Genomic DNA, 22,291 nt, shown 5'->3' with positions numbered 1-22,291 from the left:
TGTTGAAGACCGTACAGTTACCTGTAGTTGTTTAATATCTTCCATGCCATTTGGTATCTGGTAGAGAGTTGGCAATCATACCACATCTTCTTATTTTTATATTAAGCAGTCTTGTATCAAATATTCATAAACTTTGGTGCAATCATTCTCCATGTTATTAAACACCTTCTCACTGAGTGGATGGTACCTCAAGACTATAATTACCCAGTCTGTCCATGAATTTGTTATATGTGACTCAGCTTCTTTATAAAGGACTGATTTGATGTTTGGTCTCAAACTTTCTTGTGATGAGTTGAGGAGATATAGATTCCACCACTGCATCAAGTGTATTATGATATTTCTCCATTCGAGACAGTTAAATATTTAAAATTTAACTGTTGAGATTGGAGAAATATCGTAATACACGAGATATAGTGGTGGAATCTGTTTCTCTGATGATTTTAAGACGATATTTAAACAAGTTTATCCTTCCTTTTCAAAGATTTGCAGAAAGTTGTGTTCTTTATATGTGATGTCATCAGGCATGGTCGCCTTTTTTCATGACTCACAATAGGAAATTCAGAAGAAAATTTGATGTCATAATTGAACTTTCGACCAATCATTTGTCGAGAACAGTTATTTCACTAGTGAGGAGAACAATTTTTTTCACAATAGGTTGGGAAATGTAAAAATAGTGAAAAAATTAGAGAAAGTTATTTTCAGATCTGCATGCATGGTCATCTTCACTTCATGATTTAATTTGAACACGTATCAGATGTATTTGTTTAAAAGCTTGGAGTTGTGTTCAAACTAAAATAATATACCTCTGATTTAGACAGAGGTTTTAGAAGGATCACAGATGCCCGAACTATTACAAAGTACCGGTAACTCTTTTTCAGAGATGAGAAAAAGGGTCCTGAAGGATGGGTTTGAATAAATGGACAGTATATGTCAATGAGACTGCAACACAATACCACAAATAACAAAATGTTATATGGGTGCATGGAGCTGTAGCCGCAAGGGCAATGGTCAATTGGATTCAGACAATTACTACATTCCTTTGTTGCAATGCAATTGAGGAATTAAATGGATAATTGACTTCATATACTGTGAGGCTAGATAAATCTAATAAAACTGGTATTCAATAAATATTTCAAAGACGAATATTATTAATACATACTTGTAGTGGTGTAAGAAAAAGTCAAATTTATAAAAGTAATCCCTCCTTTATTTCAATTACAAATGTATATGATAATCATAGCACCACAAAATAACAGGAATTCTTAAAAATACAATCAACAAGAATACATATAGTTGTATTCATACAAAAATAATCTTTTCTGAAAAGCATGTGAATTTGCCCTAAATACATACTGGATATAGTTTGAACACACTAAAAATCAAATATGTGAACACAAGGTAACAATCTGTGAAACGCATGCATTCAACAGTTACAATAATGTAAAACCCTTATCAGGAAATGCAAAGTATTTTTCATTTTATCTAATAATGGTTACCTGTAAAGCTTAATATTTTAAAGGGTTGTTCCATATAAGCATACATGGTACCAAGGGGAAGGCTTTGTAATCTCAACTATGGTAGAGCTTATTTTGCACAATGAAAATATAAGAGAAACTATAAAATTGGCTCTATAGATGGTTACCCAATTTCAAAGTGCCTTCCCTGGGTTAATTGAATGAATTTTATAAAGGTAACTGGTTCATTAATGCTAAATCTCAGAATTTTATGAAATTTCGGAACTGCATATGAATACTGAAAAAATGAAATGCATTACTTTCTATACTTTCTAAGATAAAGCAAATTAAATAACAGCAAATAGAAGTACAAATATATATAATACATGTAAATATCACAAAAAGATTAAAAAAAAACTGACCTTAAATTGATATCTCTTAATTTAATTTAAATTATTCAAAACTCATTCAATGATATATAATAGATACTTTATCCAAAACTGTTGAGTCTTTCAATGATTATTTAAGGTAAAGGAAATAGAGGAAACAAATAAATAAATAGGCAAGCAATATTGATTTTATAAAAACTAGCTAAACAGCAATGCTTGAGTATATATTTCAAACTCTTGGAGCACAGAAACAACAAAAGTATAGTAAATAATCAAAGGTCTACACTCAACTTAAAACATAATTAGTTGTAGTACACGTATCATCAATATAAGATCAAAACATCTGGTCTTACAGTCATAAACATTTTGAGTATGATTATCATATTCAGATTCAGAAATCAACCAATCAAAAGTACTGGAATTAGTGTTTCTTGTTCTCCACGACTGAAAGACCTAATATCGAACTGACAATGAAAATTAAAGCAATATGGCCTGCAGATTGCAAAATATAATATAATGTAATTACAATGGATTTCTTAATGAAACGTGTTCATTGAAACTTGAGGAGTCTCATTTTGCATATGGAAAATTTAGTCAATGATATACCGGTATGTTGTATACAAACAAAAAAGATATCATTATCATTATGCAAATCACAAATCTATTTAAATAATACATATGGGCATCAATTAATGGTACAAGTCCAATAAGAAAAACATACACACAAATTTATCTCAGAAGTAAAATAATAAATATCATAAAAAGTGATAGGGCATAACTTAACTTGAATATTTTATATATTAATTAGATGATCGGACAAAATTTGAAGGAATTGAATATGGGCATTAAAGACATATGGTCTATCTTTAACATACCCACCAAAAAACAGAATAAGCCTTTACCTTACAAAAAAGAATATAAGCAGTATTAAGTAGTGACCAGGTGTTTCAAAAGTTACAAATGTTTTTTACTTTTGAGAAATTTTTGTAAATGGCCTTGTCTAACTGTCTGGATGGAAAAGTATAATTATGCATGGTAAACTCTGGTCTTTAAAGAGGCACTAGCTACGAGATATATAAAAAATCTAATATATGATTTTTTTTTTGTTCAATCATTAATGGAAGTGAAATAGTGAAATAATTATTCGCTTTTAGCCACCAGTATGGTTCAATTTTGTCAAAATAAGCTAAGAAACATTGATGATGAATTATTCACTTGCAAGTGAATAATTTGACCTCATTGAATCCGTATTCATGTGAACTTCAATTTAACCCCTTAGCTAGAGATCGATAACACGTGAATTGTATGTGTAAAGTTATTTAAAGGAAAAGAATGTCAACATTGAAAGTGAAACAAAGGTAAATCATTTGATTGACTGATCCGATCCACAAAAAATCATTCTTATACAGGTAAAAACGATGATAAACATATATTTTTAATCTATAATATGAAATTAAACAGACCTAGAAAAATCCAATAGCACAAGTTCGCTTAATCTATTTATATCTTTATTTATGTTTACATCGCTTATATGGTCATCAGATGACTTTGGAAGTCAACTCTATAGTTAATTAGATGGTGTCTAGACTAAAATACACATGAAACGAAGCTACGTGTAATCATGCCTATGTCCTGTTAACTGTTTATTTTAGACTTTTAATAGGTTGGATAAATGTTTGACATTGTTATCAATCAAATATGAGAATTTGAGTCAAATTGGTGAACACGAATTTGACAGCTAGTACCCCTTTAGTATCAAGAACTACAGTGTAAGATGAATGATTCATTTTTAGCTTGGTTGATCAAAGTTTAAAACCGGCTTTTAGTAGGGTGATCACGGATGAATGGGCAGGCTGGTGGGCGATGAAAAGTGGTAACTGTAATTAACTCCTCCTACAATTTACAACACAGATCCCTTAAACTTCACAGAGAGATGGCAGACATGTTGAAGTTGTGCACCTGCTATTATAGAGTTGTTTTAGGAATTTTCACCTATTTTTCCAGACTTGGGAACTCAGTCATTTTCAGTAAATATTTACAAAAGAAAGTACCAGTTTGTGTAATTAACTCCCCATACAGTTTTTACCCAGATCCCGGATATTCACAGAAAGATTACTAATATTTTTCAAAAATTGGGATTTTAGAATACCATACAAAGGGTATTTTGCAATGTTAGTGGTAGAGATTTAACTGTACATTATGCAAACATTTCACTGTCTATTTAAATGCATTGTACAAGGCTATGAAATGCCAATGATGAAAATGACAAAAAAATTCAATGACTTACCCCTCCCTAAGACCCAAACTTTGAACAAAGTCTGAGACTAAAATAACCTGATTTATTGTACCCAATTCTTTATCAAAAGCAATCTTTTAATGAGATAAGCAATAACAAAACAAATAAATTTGATTGACAGTGTAATTTTAAATCATTAAAATGAAGCTTTGCAACTGTACAAAATCACTATGAACTTAGAATAATTTTTTTTTTAAATTAAATTCTATATAAATGTTATACTAAAAATTTATAAATATAAAAAAAACATAATAACTTCTGATTTATTGCATAAGTTTGTAGGCACTTAAACAACAGTACCCATACTAGGTAATCTAGAATCTCAAACTAGAGGTACTGCCAACAAAGCTCACAAAATGATACCCCCTGGTCCCTTGCAATTTCCTTGACTTGCAACAGGAAACACAAAAAAAAAAAACTAAATAGGGGGTGTACAACAGCATATAGTTAAGATTGTGAGAAAGTTTAAAAAAGGGGTTTAGGGAAGCCCTTTAAAAAATCGTTAACACTGTTTACTAACATTTCCATACAAAACACACATCATCACCTGAATAATTGACTGATTTTACCCTTTCTGTACAAATTTTTAACCAACACCATATAATTAAGAAAAGCACCTGTATACACTCATACATATAGTTTAGGAATAACCTTTATTAACATTTTAACCCCAATTCAAACCAATATTTCAGCAACCCCATTTTTTCAATTTTTTACCATCACCAACCACTAATGCTTAAAACTTCCATTGCACTATATATTAGGAGCTTTCTATAATAACACAGCCAGTCTAATCTATTTTTTGTACCAAAAAAAATTTTAAAAAATCATAGCATAAAATATTTATACACTTGAATAAAAATAACAGACTAGAAATATAATAATGGACAAAACATGGCACTTCTGATATGGATTTTATACACATTTTGAAATAAAAAATAACATTTGTAAGTATCAATTTTCTTCTATTTAAAAAAACAAATTGTATCTATTAAAGCTTTTATGAAATTTCAGTGATAGTACAAGTACAATATAAAATACTTATATGGAATCAGTAAACTCATATAAATATAAAGACCACTATTAAAACAGTTATGTGAAATTGCCAAGATATACTGAGCATGGAATACTTCAATAGGTTGGCATATATAAGTATTTGTTTTTAAAAGTAAAGATTATACTCGCTAATTTTAGCAAATATCGTTGTAAATATTGTTCAAACATAGCATATTTTTTTAATTTCTACAAAACATTTCAAGTGCTGACTTTGCATATAAAGTACTGTGAGATCAAAACAAATGTGCCATACTATTATTCTATTTTACTTAAAAGCTATGATAAACAAAGCTTATCAGTAAGAATGGAATAAAATAACACTTTTTTTAATTACCGTACAAAATTTGAACATGACATTAAAAAAAGGTTTTAAAAAATTTAATAATTTCAAAATTCATAAACAAAAGGCAACTGTTAAGTAGACTTAGAACTTATCAAATGAGCATGCTCCTCATCTGAATGACTAGAATTTACAAGAACTTGACTATAAATAACATTCTCATCATCACTTAAACTTGTATCACTGATTGTTGGTAATTTATTTATGGCACAATGTGGTTTTTGTGGATTTTCTGATTGGTTGGCACATTTATGGATACTATTCAAGTCTGGTTCTATATGATTTGTATCATTACATTTAAATGATTCTCGTTCTACACTATTGTCTGATAGAGCATGTCCAGAACTATGACATGCTCCATCAGTTGCTGCCACATGCAGGTCACTTGGAACCTGATCATTACTATTCTGAAAACTGGAATGTCTTTCTGTATAAACTCCTTGTTGTGGCAGTGCCACTCGAAGGTTATAATACTGATCTCCATCAGCTTGCTCTTCACTTATTGTAGAACTCAACTCCTGCATTGGATATTCTTCCCATAAATCAGTATTACTTCCTGTTGTATCCTGAGCAGACGACAACAACCCTGTGGTTTCTGATGGGTCATTGCCTTGTGAAAGCTGCTGAGCTCTGACATAAACTTTTCTCATTCTGGAAACTAGCTTTTTTTCTTCATCGTAACAGAATATATATTCAAAAGACTGGTAAATTGCCAATACTACACAGAATGCACTGGCAAGTGTCAAAATCTACAAAAAAATTAAAAAATCCATAACAGATATTAATCTGAATGTACTAATAAGTCCCAAATCTACCATAGAAATATTGTTGAAGACTGCATGTTGTTCTATAGATGTCTTTTGATTAGTTTTGTCATAGGGTTGCTGTCTCATTAACGTATACCCCACATCTCTCTCTATTCATTAAATTCATTCAAATGCAAGATAGGGTAAAAATATACATAAACTGTTATCACAGAGATATGTCTCGCCATTTTGTAATTTTGATAATGCAAATGTTGAAATTAAAATAGCAATACTTTAACATGTAAGTTATGCAAATATTCAAAGTCGATGAACCACGACTGAAGGTACATGGCTAAACAATCTCCATGGAATGAGATGTGCCAATGCTAATACAACTGCATACCAAATACCATTGACTTATTATAAGTCATTCCCTTTAAACAAACCTAAACACAAACACTATCTGGTAAACTATGTAAAAGTTTCAAAGTCAAAGAACCATGATCAAGGGTGGGGCTATATAATATCCATGGAAACGATAATTGCAAATGCCAATAAATTTGCATACCAAATATCATTGACTTAACATTAGCAGTTCATCTTAAACTGATCTAATCACAAACTAATACATGTAAACTAAGCAAAAGTTTCAAAGTAAATAGACCATGACTGAGGGGGCGGGGCCAAATATTCTCCATGGAAATGAGATGTGCCAATGCTTATACAACTGAACACCAATTAACATTGGCCTACCACTAATGGTTCCCCTTGAACTGACCTAATCACAAACTAATACAAGTTAACTTAGCAAAATTTTCAAAGTCTATAGACCATGACTAAGGGGGCGGAGCCAAATAATCTCCATGGAAATGAGATATGCCAATGCTTATACAACTGCATACCAAATATCATTGACCTACCACTAGTGGTTCCCCATAAATTGACCTAATCACAAACTAATACATGTAAACTATGAAAAGTTTCAAAGTCAATAGACCTTGACTGAGGGGGCGGGGCCAAATAATCTCCATGGTAATGAGATGTGCCAATGCTAATACAACTGCATACCAAATATCATTGACCTACCACTAGTGGTTCACCATGATCTAGACCTAATCACAAACTAATACATTGTTGATGCCGCCGCCGCCGCCGCCGGAAACAGCATACCTATGTCTCGCTTTTTGACTTTGTCAAGGCGAGACAAAAATGCATTTCATATTTTGGGTGAAAGACATATCATAGTATATAAAATATTCTGTTAAGGTGCATCTAAAATTTGTTGTAATTTTTATAAAGAATTATTTCTTTTGGCTTATTTACACACATGCATTTATGCACTTGTTCAATTTTATTCTTTTACAAAGGCTACAAACCTGACTGGAAAGGAATCAACTACACATAAAAAATTGAGTGTGTTTAAGTTTTTGGTTTATGGAAGTAAATAGAATTTATACCTTTAGTGTCTTCTCACTCATGGCAGTACTATCAGGTTTGGCTGTGTTGGGAAGTTCCTGGCACTCTGGAATGTAACTCTGGTTCAAATACTGTCCACTCATTGCCTCTTCTATTATACTGTTAAATAGAATATAAATTGTTTACACAGAGATATGTCTCGCCTATTTGTTATTTTGATAATACAAATGTTGAAATTAAAATAACAATACTTTAACATGTAAGTTATGGAAAATATTCAAAGTCAATGAACCATGACTAAAGGTACAAGGCTAAACAATCTCCATGGAAATGAGATGTGCCAATGCTAATACAACTGCATACTAAATACCATTGACTTTTCATAAGTCGTTCCCTTTAAAGAAACCTAAACACAAACATTAACTTGTAAACTAAGCAAAAGTTTCAAAGTCAATAGACCATGACTGAAGGGGTGGGGCCAAATAATCTCCATGGAAATGAGATATGCCAATGTTTATACAACTGCATACCAAATATCATTGACCTACCACTAGCGGTTCCCCATAAACTGATCTAATCACAAACAAATACATGAAAACTAACCAAATTTTCAAAGTCAATAGACCATGAATGAAGGGGCGGGGCCAAATAATCTCCATGGAAATGAGATATGCCAATGCTTATACAACTGCATACCAAATATCATTGACCTACCACTAGTGGTTCCCCATAAACTGACCTAATCACAAACTAATACATGAAAACTAAGCAAAAGTTTCAAAGTCAATAGACCATGACTGAAGGGGCAGGGCCAAATAATCTTCATGGAAATGAGATAGGTCAATGCTTGTACAACTGCATACCAAATATCATTGACCTACCACTAGTGGTTCCCCATAAACTTACCTAATCACAAACTAATACATGAAAACTAAGCAAAGTTTCAAAGTCAATAAACCATGACTGAGGGGCGGGGCCAAATAATCTCCATGATAATGAGATGTGCCAATGCTAATTCAACTGTATACCAAATATCATTGACCTACCACTAGTGGTTCACCATGAACTAGACCTAATCACAAACGAATACATTGTTGACGCCACCGCCGACTCCGGAAACAGCATACCTATGTCTCGCTTTTTGACTCTGTCAAGGCGAGACAAAAATGTGGCATGGTTTGAGGAATTCATCCAGTGTTAAAATTACTAACAACATCAATGCTGTAGACTATTTGTTTCAATAAAGCAGATTTACAGTTTCACATTTTCAAGTTTTCTTTCACAAATATTGTCATATCTATAAATCCCAATGTTTGCATTGCCTAACCATGATGGTCCTTATTAATGTACAGGACCTTGTCTTCTCTTATGTTATGTCCATGGTATTGTAGCTTTCTTTAAATGTCTTTTTTGCTGCAGTATCAGTCCAATATTAATACACAACAACAAGAATCTGTGTCCTTACAATACCATGCCCCACTCACAATATATTTCTATGTTCAGTGAACCGTGAAATTGGGGTCAAATCCTAATTTGGCATACACTTTAAATAGTTAACATTATAATGAACATTTGTACTAAGTGTAAAGTTGATGTGACAAAACTTCCTGGTTGAAGTACCATAACCAACAAGTTAAACCTAACCTGAGAATGTACTGATATCTCTGTATCACATTTTCATGTTCATTGAACTGTAAAATCAGGGTCAAAACCATAATTTGGCATATAATTTTAAAAGTTTGCATCATAATAAACTTGTGTATTCTACCTTAATCAAAAACTATTACCAGACACAGAATGGACGGACAGATGAATAGACACACAGGGGTACCAGAAAATATAATGCTAGGCAGGTCATAAAACCTTAAGGACCCAATAACAAAATTTCTAATAAAATTCTATTATTACTGATATTTTTCATAGGACTAAATCATAAAAAATAGTAACCACCTTCTGTTCTTACATTGACAAATTGCGTATCTATATAGAAGTTAACTCCTATGTAATATTAAGAAAATATCATAGAAAACAAAAGTAAAATTTTACCTTCTTCTTTGTTGAAACATATCTGTAGACATAGATGTACCAAACAATCGTAATTTCCATCTTTTCAGGTATCCAATAGAAGAAAAATCTCTTCCTTAAATGAAATGTAAGAAATTTCATTTATCATGTGAAATCAATAAAAATTACACAAAATTGATGTCAAAACTAAATCAAATATCTCATTCTTACATGTTGTATTAAATGTGAGATTCATGTAAAAACATAAATGATATGGAAGTTTATAATAAATATCACAGTACCCAATTTGCACCCATTTTGCAACAAGGAAACGGGAAATCTTGCAGGTTATCATAACAATTTGATTTTTTTATCATTTGTAATTGTGCACGCCTTTCAAAGTATCTAAATATTTTCAAAGATACACAAACCGGTCACACTACATATCAATAGATGAAGTCTCCAGTGAAAATAGTTAAATATAAGATAACATCCACAAAAAGTAGACTTTCAAAAATAAGCAAATAGAATATGTCACAAATATCCATTTCTTACAAAATGCAAAATAAGTTTAGACTATGGTTAAACTGTCCTGTTAATATGAAGAAATATAACAAAACATAAGTTATTCAATTTTTAAGGACGTGTACATAAGCATGTGTGCAATTTAGTTTCTCCTCATTACAGAATCTTCGATAGTTTAAAGGTAGGTTAAAACCCTTTTTTCTATAATTCAGTACAGATTCAAAATTAAATTGTGGAACTATATAGAAAATAGGGATACATCTATAAAATATAAAAACACAAAATGGAAACTTTTGTCTGTTTTATAAATAAACAAAGATGAAAAACTGTTGAAATAGAAGGAATTTGGGTACTCTCACATTACATTTAATTTCTTCGATGAATTTTATATATGATCGGATATTCACCAATTCTGGTAAGACTAATGATTAAATATGTTTCATGATATTTTCAGTTTTACAAAACTCACAAACTGTACGAATTTCCCGGAGAAATATACGACAACAATAGACAATAGACCAACAAAAAAACTCTTAATAAATAAAAAAGGTCTTTAAACACATTTATTGATAATAGGAAATTTTACTTTGAAATTGGTCTATTCCTCTTGCTTATTTCATGCTACCTTTGTGCTTAACTTAAGTTTACTGAACTACTTGCAAAGATTCTACTTTGTATGTCATACATCTTAATTCAACTTTATAAAGTAACCTTATATTCATACCTTTATCAGAGATCTTTATAACCCACTCTCCAACTGGACTCTCTCCCCAGCACCTTACAGTGTTAAATGTCCAATCACTCAACCCTTTATCAGATCTGTAATATCAATGAAATTATATCAGGGGACATCTTTCAAAATTATGATGTGTGAGAACAAATATTATACCGTAAGGAAATTACTTCATTTCCACCAATTTCAGTGGCATAGCTAGGACTAAAAGCAAGTGGATGTCAAAACATTTTTTGGAACATTATATGCAGAAAATGATATTTTTTGGACATTTTCCCTGTATATTGCTGTATGCAGAATTTATTGTTTTCTTGAAACTATCATCATTCAATTCGAAAATATTTAACGTTAAAGTTTCCCACCCAATCTAAACAGGACAAAATGTTGAAATATTTACAGTATCAATAATATTCTATGCAATGTTAAAAAATGTATATTCTGTTAAGATATAACAGGTATATTTTTTTGAAAGAAAAACTAATATTTGAACCTAGATGGACACAGGTATTTATAAGCCCATGAATGATCACACTCTGTCACGCTTGGCTCAATTGCAGATGAAACTGTCCGCGGGTCTGCGTATAATCATCCTCTGCGCTTGTCGTAGCCGACGACGTAGACTTTTTATGAAAAAGTCGAGAACGCTTATCTGAATTTTGAGGTAGACTTTTTAACAAATTGTCGGCATTCCTATGTGAACGAACTGTGTGTCTCTCTTTGCCGACCTCGTCGTATTTTCATATGAGTCTGATATCCTTCAGACACTTGTAAAATACAAGAAGACCAAAGAAACCAGCTCATTTAATTTCACATGCAGATATATTGATGATGTTATATCTATTAACAATCCAAACTTTTCTGATTGGGTTCCATTAATATATCCTCCAGAACTAGAAATTAAAGAAACAACAGACACGGCTTCCTCTGTCTCATTTTTAGACTTATATCTCGAATTTAACATAAGTGGTCATCTCAGTACCAGAATCTATGACAAACGAGACAATTTCAATTTTGAAATTATCACCTTCGTAGCAATATCCCAACTTCACCTACATATGGAATATACATTTCCCAAATCATTCGGTATTCAAGAGCTTGCAGCTTAACTCAGATTTTGTAAAACGTCACCAGTGTCTGAGCAGAAAGTTGATTAACCAGGGATATGTCAAAGAACGTCTCGTCCTTTTTCTGAAAAAAAGTTCATTGGAAGATACCAACCCTTGTTAATAAATATTCCGTATCAACTTCCCAAATTATACACGATGGTCTTGAAGTATAGATTCTAGGTACTGACGTTGTTCAGCATCTTAAGAACGTGTTATAATATTGTTTTATTTGTCTTTGTAAAGTCATGATTACTTTTACTGTTAAGTCGGCAATATCCATTTGACGTGGCTTGGTACTTATACATCCCGTCATTGTGTTTTTGTGCTATATGGTAAATTTTTGTATTCTTGTCTTTTGTTTTTGCCAATGTGCTTTGTCTATATGCCTTTTTGTTTATCTTTGTTGAAATATTTGCTTGTTTTTATAGTGATTAAGATTATAACACAATGTTGACTGCTGTACCACTATTTTTGACATTTATACATTTTATGTCTGTTTGTTTTGTTCACACATCGTTGTCAATAATGGAATTTTTTGCGACTGTCGTACAAGTGAAAGGTTTAGCTAGCTATAAAACCAGGTTTAATCCACCATTTCCTACAAAGGAAAATGCCTATACCAAGTCAAGAATATGACAGTTGTAATTCATTCGTTTGATGCGCTTGGGCTTTTGATTTTGCCATTTGCTTCAGGACTTTCCGTTTAGAATTTTCCTCTAATTTTGTTATTTTACCTTCTGCTATTTATTCATTTTGTTTACATAAACTAAACGAAGAACAAACACACCCATGAATACTGCTACGGAAATGATTGGGAGTCATCCTCATATTCTCACCCTTGTTACATTCAGATACCTCCGAGTTTATCTGCTGCGAACACATGCAATATTATTTATTTTTTACTGGTTTTTTTTGTCAAAATGATGTGGATGCTTGAGCATCTGAACATACATGCAAGCTACGCCACTGAATTTATATGAAAGGTGAAGTTTACAAGGGACTTACACTGGCAAAACATGGGTTTTTGGTGTTGCTAGCTTGGCAAAACTGTGAAAATTCATTGTGTATTTGTTGAATCAGAAAACCATGTCAACAAAAATTGATCACCAGAAATCAAATTCAAACTAAAATTCCATGAAAAGTCAGTCAACCAGAACAAAATGCAAACTCAATCTGTAAGTCATCGTTATACACTTATGTACACAAAAATCAACTCCAGATCTGCAGGTATTAGAGAAAAAAGTACAATTATCATGAGATTCTCTGTCCAAGGGTAATAATTCAGGAAAAGGTCAAGTCTTGAACCCTACACAAACTAGATCTGTTAGTCATCATTATACACTTATGTACCATAAATCAGATCAATATTTGAAAAATCTGGACAACTGTATATTTCAAGAAGAACGGACATGGATAATACCATATTGGCCAGCTACTTAGTGGTGGGAGTAATTTCCTTAGGCAGAACACTAAAATATAAAATCCTATTTATTATTTATACAACCATTTCTCACCTATCATACATTCTGTAAGCACCCATGATAGATCTGGTACCACTTGGACAAAGAAGGACAGTTTCTAAGTCTCCTCTAGTAGGATGTGTTATTGTGACTGCTAACTGTGCATTTTCAAGGGTAAAAAGGTCAAATCCTTCAATGTCTGCCTTGGAAACTGTAAAATTAAATTACATTCATAAATAACTTATATTTTTGAGACACCTGTGTATTTTTCTCACCTGTTATCAGCCAATAGTTGAAATAACAAAAAAATATGTACATCACTGAAGGTAGGACTGAAGTAGAGGTTGAAGGTTACATTATGAAAGGTCGAAAGAATAAACAGCTGCGCCATGAGCGCATGATACGCCCATCGCGTTTTCAAAGAATAAAGTTCAATAACTTCTCAATGTCAGATCAGAAATTTATAAAAAACTAAAGGGAGGTTATCTTAATAGATATAAATCAGTCGACAAAGTTTAATGAAAACTGCTAAAAGCATTTTTGAATTATTGTCTGAAAACTGGAAAATTCCCCTTTTTTTAATGAATAAAACCCCATAACTCGGAAACGTAAAATCTAAAATTTATAAAAATCTAAGGGAGCTCATGTCAATAGCTATAAACAATTTACCAAAGTTTCTTGCAAATTGCTGAAAGAGTTTGTGAGTTATTGTCCGAAAACTGGAAAATCCCCCTTTTTTTAATGAATAAAACCCCAAAACTCTGAAACGTAAAATCTAAAATATATAAAAAACAAAAGGGAGCTCACGTCAATAGATATTAACAATTCACCAAAGTTTCATGCAAATTGGTTAAAGCGTTTTTGAGTTAATGTCCGACATGTTGACGACGGACAACTGTATGCCATAATACGTCCCATAAAAGGGCGTATAAAAAAGAAAATGTTAAATGAACATAAATAAATAAAATACTCTGAATTTGGAGAGATTGAAGGTTACATAATGAAAGGTTGACATTAAAACAAGATAATTAAATGAACAATAACTAACCCTGAATTGAAATTTAAAAAGTTCTAATGAAGGTATATAATATAAAAGAAACACCGGCATTCCTTAGATATATACCTGTGTACTTGATTGTGAGAGGTTTGTTTACACCTTTTGGTATCTGTTCATTGATACATACCTGTGTACTTGATTGTGAGAGGTTTGTTTACACCTTTTGGTATCTGTTCATTGATATATACCTGTGTACTTGATTGTGAGAGGTTTGTTTACACCTTTTGGTATTTGTACATTGATATATACCTGTGTACTTGATTGTGAGAGGTTTGTTTACACCTTTTTGTATCTGTTCATTGATATATACCTGTGTACTTGATTGTGAGAGGTTTGTTTACACCTTTTGGTATTTGTACATTGATATATACCTGTGTACTTGATTGTGAGAGGTTTGTTTACACCTTTTGGTATCTGTACATTGATATATACCTGTGTACTTGATTGTGAGAGGTTTGTTTACACCTTTTGGTATCTGTTCATTGATATATACCTGTGTACTTGATTGTGAGAGGTTTGTTTACACCTTTTGGTATTTGTACATTGATATATACCTGTGTACTTGATTGTGAGAGGTTTGTTTACACCTTTTGGTATTTGTACATTGATATATATACCTGTGTACTTGATTGTGAGAGGTTTGTTTACACCTTTTGGTATTTGTACATTGATATATACCTGTGTACTTGATTGTGAGAGGTTTGTTTACACCTTTTGGTATTTGTACATTGATATATACCTGTGTACTTGATTGTGAGAGGTTTGTTTACACCTTTTGGTATCTGTACATTGATATATACCTGTGTACTTGATTGTGAGAGGTTTGTTTACACCTTTTGGTATTTGTACATTGATATATACCTGTGTACTTGATTGTGAGAGGTTTGTTTACACCTTTTGGTATCTGTACATTGATATATACCGGTGTACTTGATTGTGAGAGGTTTGTTTACACCTTTTGGTATTTGTACATTGATATATACCTGTGTACTTGATTGTGAGAGGTTTGTTTACACCTTTTGGTATTTGTACATTGATATCACCACTGGAATGCATATATGAGGTCAACCATGGAACAGGTTCCCATACCTAAAAAGTAATAAGTACAACTAAAATTGAGAATGGAAACTATTTACATTCTCCAATAATAAATGTTAAAAAAATATGAAGTTAACCAGTTAGTTTACTAAGTTAATTTGAAAAAAAGGTAACTGTTCTCTAACAAATACTGCCGATTTCAATTAAATCTTTGTAAGCGTATACCCCATTCCATCATTACATAACCTTTTGTATTTCAACCTACCCTTGCAGCATTAACTAGTCTCCAAGCCTTCATCAGACCAAATCCGTGTTTGTGGCTGTGATATAAACCTGCTTTATTCTTTTGCCAATGAGCTAAATCTATGTCAACCTATAGAATGTAAATATTGAATTATAAGATAAATTGATTGATTGATGGTTTGCTTAAAGCCATGTGGCAAAATTTTCATGCATATTAAGGACAATAGATTGACTAAAGGAAAACCTCTTTTAATAGTTTACTTTTTTATTTATTTCCTAGATAATTTGAAAATAATTTCATTTCACACAATATTCTACTTTTGTAGAAAAAGGTATTAAGTTCCTTGTTTATAAGGAAAAAGCTGTCTCTCTTTCTTTGCAATTTAATTCTGTCTCTTAAGTCAGAAAAAAATCAAAATTCCTCCATCTTTCGCCATAATATCTATGATTGTTGTTAAGAATAGCAGCTTTCCCGTATAAAAATTAGCATTAAAAAATAACTATGCTGGATTAAACATTCAGAAATTTCTACCAGCAAATCGATTATTGAGGTCATTTCTGCAAATAACTCCTACCTTTTGTGCTGTCATAACAATTATATATTGCACATCTCTCCATGTAAGGCAAGGTCTAGCTTGTAACATCAATGCTACCATCCCAGCAGCAATAGGAGCAGCAGCACTGGTACCTGTATGTGAGTATGTACACCCTGAAGCTCCATGCTTGTTCCAGTCTGTTGTTACCTGGTGTCAAAGTGAAAATAGCAAAAGATACATAGAAGAATGTTAAAAAATATCTAATCTAATAAAAAAAAGTTTTTTAATACTGGAATGAAAAAAAAACAAAAAACAAAAAAAAAACAAGTTCATGTAAAGCATTAATAACAAGAAATGATTGTAACAGGATGCTGTTACGAAGTCTCCCAAACGAAGCTCCCATAATTCGTAATTCCCAGGGTCGCCTGACATTGGGCCACATCCAGTGAAAATTGGTTTGGTCCAGTAAAGTTATATGCATTAGTGATGCCTGGGGACTAACCTTGTATATCATTCAAATCATCTTGGCATGACAAACCAGAATATATAGGGTTTAGGGGTGGGGATCTCGACCATTTACAAGATACTAGAACATTGGGGGTGGGGAGGAACCCCTGGGGACTGGCCCTATACGTCATTCAAATGTTGTAAATGGTCGAGATCCCCACCCCTAAACCATATATATTCCTATTTGTCATGTCTCGAACATTTGAATGACGTATATGGTCAGTCAATAAATGGCAGGGGGTGGGGGTGACCCCTGGGGACTAACCCTGTATTACATTTGATGTGCTTTATCATGACAAACCAGAATATATATGGTTTAGGGGTGGGGATCTCGACCATTAACAAGATATTAGAACTTTCTCAAATGGCAGGGGGTCGGGATGACCCCTGGGGACTAACCCTGTATATCATTCAAACCATCTTAGCATGACAAACCAGAATATATATGGTTTAGGGGTGGGGATCTTGACCACTTACAAGGTATTAGAACTTTCTTAAATGGCAGGGGGTGGGGGTGACCCCTGGGGACTAACCCTGTATTTCATTTAATGGGCTTTATCATTTAGAACATTTTCAATTAAAAAGATTGTGTCTATCACAAACGGTTTTCAATTTATAATCATTTGAAAATTTTAAAAAATAAAATCCCATAGGGTTCTATAGTAAAACCCTCTTTTCTTTTTGCCCCTCAAAGTACCCCTTTATAAACCCCATTGCACAAACAAAACCCTGATTGCACCACTAGACATGTTAGTCTAACATATTGTGAAACCCTAAGTTAATCTGACAAGCGGTTTTGGAGAACGGGTGCGGACAAGTTCAAATTTAAAAGCGGCGGAAGAAGAAGAAGAAGAAGAAGAAGAAGAAGAAGAAGAAGAATAATAATAATAATAATAAGAACTGAGCAAAAACAATAAGTCTTCCCAAACTTCGTTTGGGAGACTTAACAAGACCAATACCATGTCTGGACCTGAGTGGCTGCATGTTATTGATTGAGGTAACATTTATACTGAAGCATAAAGTTAGAAATGGAAACAAAAAATTCAGCAATTTTTCCATTTATAAAAGGGCATAACTCAAGAACGGTTAAAGTGACGCCACCCAAATTCAAGCTTGATCTGTGTTTTGTGGTAATGAGCATTGTGTGTAAGTTTTATAACATTTGGTTGAGGCAAACTTAAGTTAGAGAATGGAATCGAAAAATTCAGCAATTTTTCCATATACAAAGGAACATAACTCCAGAACTGTAAAAGTGAAGCCACCCAAATTCAAACTTGATCTGTGTTTTGTGGTAATAAGCATTGTGTATACGTTTAATAACATTTGGTTGAGGCAAACTAAAGTTAGAGAACAGAAACTTATTTTGAGACGTACATACGGATGGACAAGGGAAACACTTAAACTGAAATTAAACATTGCAGTGTCAGAGGTAATTACTGGGATCCTAGAAATTTATTTTATATGGCTTACAATACTCCTTGTTCCCATTCCACTACTAAAAGTAACAGCTAACATGGAGGCACATTCTTCTGCATAGTATGGCATATTACCATTCTCATCAACTGCCCCTGAGGATACAAATACACTGAATTAATTAATTGTCTTACCTAGATTTGCAGTAGTCTGTACAGCTTTACTGATAGGCTACTGAATATTTGTTCTGTACTTTATCCATTTGTTCTATTTGATCATAATTACTGCTTTATCCTTGAGTCCTATTTACAGCATAAGGAGCCATCTGGATGCCTTTTTGAAGGAAGGTGAATGCCTTAAACTACTAGATTCTGGTTTCAAAACTGATTTATTTTTGTAGTATTTTCCCCCATAAGGTTCTACACAAGAGTGCACACACTGAAATGTCTCGCCTTCTTTACTAACCATTGATTTTATTTTGATAGTCCTAAATACAAAGCTTTACTACAAGTAACACATAAACTTAACATGATCCAAGAAAATGAGGTCAAGGTCAGATAAACCAAACATAGTTGACCTATTGCTTATTGTTTCTAAGAAACAGTCTTAAACAAGAAAACTTAACATTGACCTATGAACCATGAAAATGAGATCAAGGCCAGATGAACCATGCCAGCTGACAGACATGTACATCTTACTATCAATTTAGGCATTTAATATAGTTGACCTATTGCTTAAAGTATCTAAGAAACAAACTTAACCTTGACCTATAATGGTTTACTTTTATAAATTGTAACTTGGATGGAGAGTTGTCTCATTGGCACTCATACCACATCTTCCTATATCTATTAACCATGAAAACTTAACATTGACCAATGAACCATGAAAATGAGATCAAGGTTAGATGATACCTGCCAGACAGACATATACACCTTACAATCCTTCCATACATCAAATATAGTTGATCTATTGCTTATAGTTGAAGAAAAACAGACCAAAACACAAAAACTTAACACTGAGAAATGAACCGTGAAAATGAGGTCAAGGTCAAATAAAACCTGTGAGACTAACATGTACATCATAAAATATTTCCATACACCATTTATAGTTGACCTATTGCATTTAGTATTAGAAAAAAAGACCAAAACTCAAAAACTTAACTTTGACCACTGAACCATGAAAATGAGGTCAAGGTCAGATGACACCTAAGGCATTCCATATACCAAATATAGTAGACCTACTGCTTATAGTATCTGATATATGGACTTGACCACGAAAACTTAACCTTGTTCACTGATCCATGAAATGAGGTCGAGGTCAAATGAAAATTGTCTGACGGGCATGAGGATCTTGCAAGGTACGCACATACTAAATATAGTTATCCTATTACTCATAATAAGAAAGAAATTAACATTACAAAAAATGTTCACTTTTTTTTCAAGTAGTCACTGAACCATGAAAATGAGGTCAAGGACAATGGATATATGACAGACAAAACTTCGTAACATAAGGCATCTATATAAAAAGTATGAAGCATCCAGGTCTTCTAGCTTCTAAAATATAAAGCTTTTAAGAAGTTAGCTAACGCCGCCGCCGGATCACTATACCTATGTCGAGCTTTCTGCGACAAAAGTCACAGGCTCGACAATAAAACTATAAGTACATCAGTGGAAAACGAATGCATTCTGGTAATTCAGAAAGAATTTCGTTCTAAGTATGAATAATTACCATTATTTATCATACCAAATATTCATGAAGAGATTCAAATTATTACTTACCTATTGTTACAGTATATATAGAGTTGGCATATCCATCATAGTTACAGTTATCATAGAAACGACCTCCATTACCACTAGCAACAACATATATACTACCATAACCTTTCCTACCAAAATCTATACCATATCTTATAGCTTTCTGAAAGATAAATATTTATCAGAATATAAGGTATATTGTTAACTCATTATTTTTATAAATGATGTGTTAGCAAATTTAACAATCCTTTTGAAGGAATTGCATAATAAATGTGTTTTTTTTTGTGAAAGATCATCAGTTGTTTTTGGTTTTTTTCTATATAACAAAAGCAAAATTAGATGATTTGTCAGCATATATGTGGTATTTTTATAAACCTACTATTTGTTTCAACTTTCGTTTTAATCACTTTACTTATTTTGTATGTAAAGCAGTTGTCATCAGCTAATACAGTGGTCTCTGATAGAACATCACAATTGCATAACCAAGTTTTATAAAAATAAGCTTAGAAATACCTTGTATGAGCAGGAAAAATCATGGTATAGAAAAAAGATGAATGTTTTACATAAAGAAAACTGAAAATTAGGAGTTAAGCTGCCAGTGTAATCCTTTCAAAACAACAACAAAAAGATATGACATTTGGTTTTAATTAGTCTTATAAAACTATCACAATCAAAGTCTAAAAATGTTTCATAATCCACACAGAAAATAAAATAAAATTCATTAATCACAGATATTAGAATAATATTTCATTAAACTCACAGCAGCCATAAAATGAGGCCCATCTACTGTTTTTCCATCATCATCAGGTCCCCAACTGTAAATATAAATTATAACTTATTAGTTCATACTAACAACATGTTAGCTTAGGACTGTTTAATAAAAAATATATGGTACCCAGGGGAGGCACTTTTAAAATGAGGTAACCGCTTATAGATACAATTTTAGAAAATTTCTTACAAATCAACTGTACAAAAAAAGGCGCTCATCCATAGTTGCAATTTCAACGTGCCTTTGGTGGTTCAATGCATGTTTTTTTTTAAACAGCCCTTATGTGCAAATAGAACCTTGATGTAAGAAAACATATGCCAGACGAAAAAAATAAATGCAACTTCTTTTTAATTTAAATTTTTTAGATTGTAAGGGGACATAAGTCCTTATTGGTACAAGCTGTCATGTTGCATATTAAGCTCCCAACTGTGCTTGACGATTACTTGGGGTTGATAAAAAAAATCGCAAGGAAAAGCTCTACTGATATACCTGTACTTAAAAATTTTGTGATGTGAATATATGGGGTGCAGTTTCTAGTCATAAATAAATATAGTTGTGAACATTGCATTTCTGAATTATACCATTTATATGGTGATGAGAAATTCAAAATTAAGAATGTACACATGAATTTCACTGTATTGTATTGAAATATTTCTGTTGGGTTGATGTTTATTAATATTATATAAATACCACACCTGCAGCTATATATGTCGTTGACTTGAATCCTTTCATTAAATCCTTTTGCTTCTAGACTGTCAGTCATTGGTCCATCCAATATACGTATTCCTGAACAAAAATATTAACGATAACATTAATCAACAATTCAACTGAAAAAAAGTGTCTTACACATCACAATAAGTATACAATTTTTTTTTAACTTCATATGATGAAAAAGCCAGTACCAAATGAAGAGGTTCTTTTGGACCTATCAAAACAATTGGCGATCAGATTTAAAGTGACTAAACGTTAGTGAATGAAGACTGAATAATGTGATTTTCACCCTTAGTAACTCACATATTTACATTTATTTAGAACTTCTGTCATAAGATACACAAATAATAAGACATTGAAATTTGTTGCTGTTCATATTCAGTCAAAGCCCCTTTTATCCTTCCTGCCAGATGCAAATATAAAATGTAGTAAAAGACACACTTTTCAAATTTTCAAGCATAATTTCCTTATATTGCTATCATGAAAATTTAACCATTTATGTCATTAATATAATTGTTGTAAATATAATGTTCTAAAAGTAGCAAAACTAGGTAACTGGAAAATAATAAAACTTTTAATTTATAATTTTTTTTTTTTCATTTTCAGCTCATCAGACAACAATTCTAAAATTCTCCTATTATAAATCAAGAAATTATTTCAAAATCATTAAAGGTTCCAACTCCCTCAGGCAAAGTTGACCTTAAGTGGGTTTTTTTTATCTTCTTTTTAGGTCCCTTT

At 32.2% G+C, this 22,291-nt stretch overlaps 2 protein-coding genes across 8 annotated transcripts in view; one reads left to right on the top strand and one right to left on the bottom strand.

The window, feature by feature from the left end:
- Positions 1–22,291, top strand: part of LOC127700513 (uncharacterized) — a 235,518-nt gene that overhangs the window by 170,488 nt on the left and 42,739 nt on the right. The gene's annotated exons all lie outside the window — the stretch shown is intronic.
- The window catches only part of LOC127700516 (proprotein convertase subtilisin/kexin type 7-like), a 36,602-nt gene continuing 15,496 nt past the window's right edge, over positions 1,186–22,291 (bottom strand). For both annotated transcript variants that reach the window (XM_052204039.1, XM_052204040.1), the window contains exons 6-17: positions 21,538–21,628; positions 20,834–20,888; positions 20,098–20,236; positions 18,377–18,474; positions 16,439–16,606; positions 15,886–15,993; positions 15,566–15,671; positions 13,580–13,736; positions 10,951–11,045; positions 9,744–9,837; positions 7,739–7,856; positions 1,186–6,284 (exon numbers count right to left, since the gene is read on the bottom strand). In XM_052204039.1, the coding sequence (XP_052059999.1) occupies positions 5,610–6,284; positions 7,739–7,856; positions 9,744–9,837; positions 10,951–11,045; positions 13,580–13,736; positions 15,566–15,671; positions 15,886–15,993; positions 16,439–16,606; positions 18,377–18,474; positions 20,098–20,236; positions 20,834–20,888; positions 21,538–21,628 (1,904 nt within the window). In that variant the 3' untranslated portion in view covers positions 1,186–5,609. The remainder of the gene's footprint in view (positions 6,285–7,738; positions 7,857–9,743; positions 9,838–10,950; positions 11,046–13,579; positions 13,737–15,565; positions 15,672–15,885; positions 15,994–16,438; positions 16,607–18,376; positions 18,475–20,097; positions 20,237–20,833; positions 20,889–21,537; positions 21,629–22,291) is intronic.

The sequence above is a fragment of the Mytilus californianus genome, unplaced genomic scaffold, assembly GCF_021869535.1.
Source record: "Mytilus californianus isolate M0D057914Y unplaced genomic scaffold, xbMytCali1.0.p SCAF_5, whole genome shotgun sequence".
In the NCBI taxonomy this organism is placed as follows: domain Eukaryota; kingdom Metazoa; phylum Mollusca; class Bivalvia; order Mytilida; family Mytilidae; genus Mytilus; species Mytilus californianus.
Note: the sequence above shows the minus strand (reverse complement) of the source record. Positions and strands in the feature narration are given on the sequence as shown.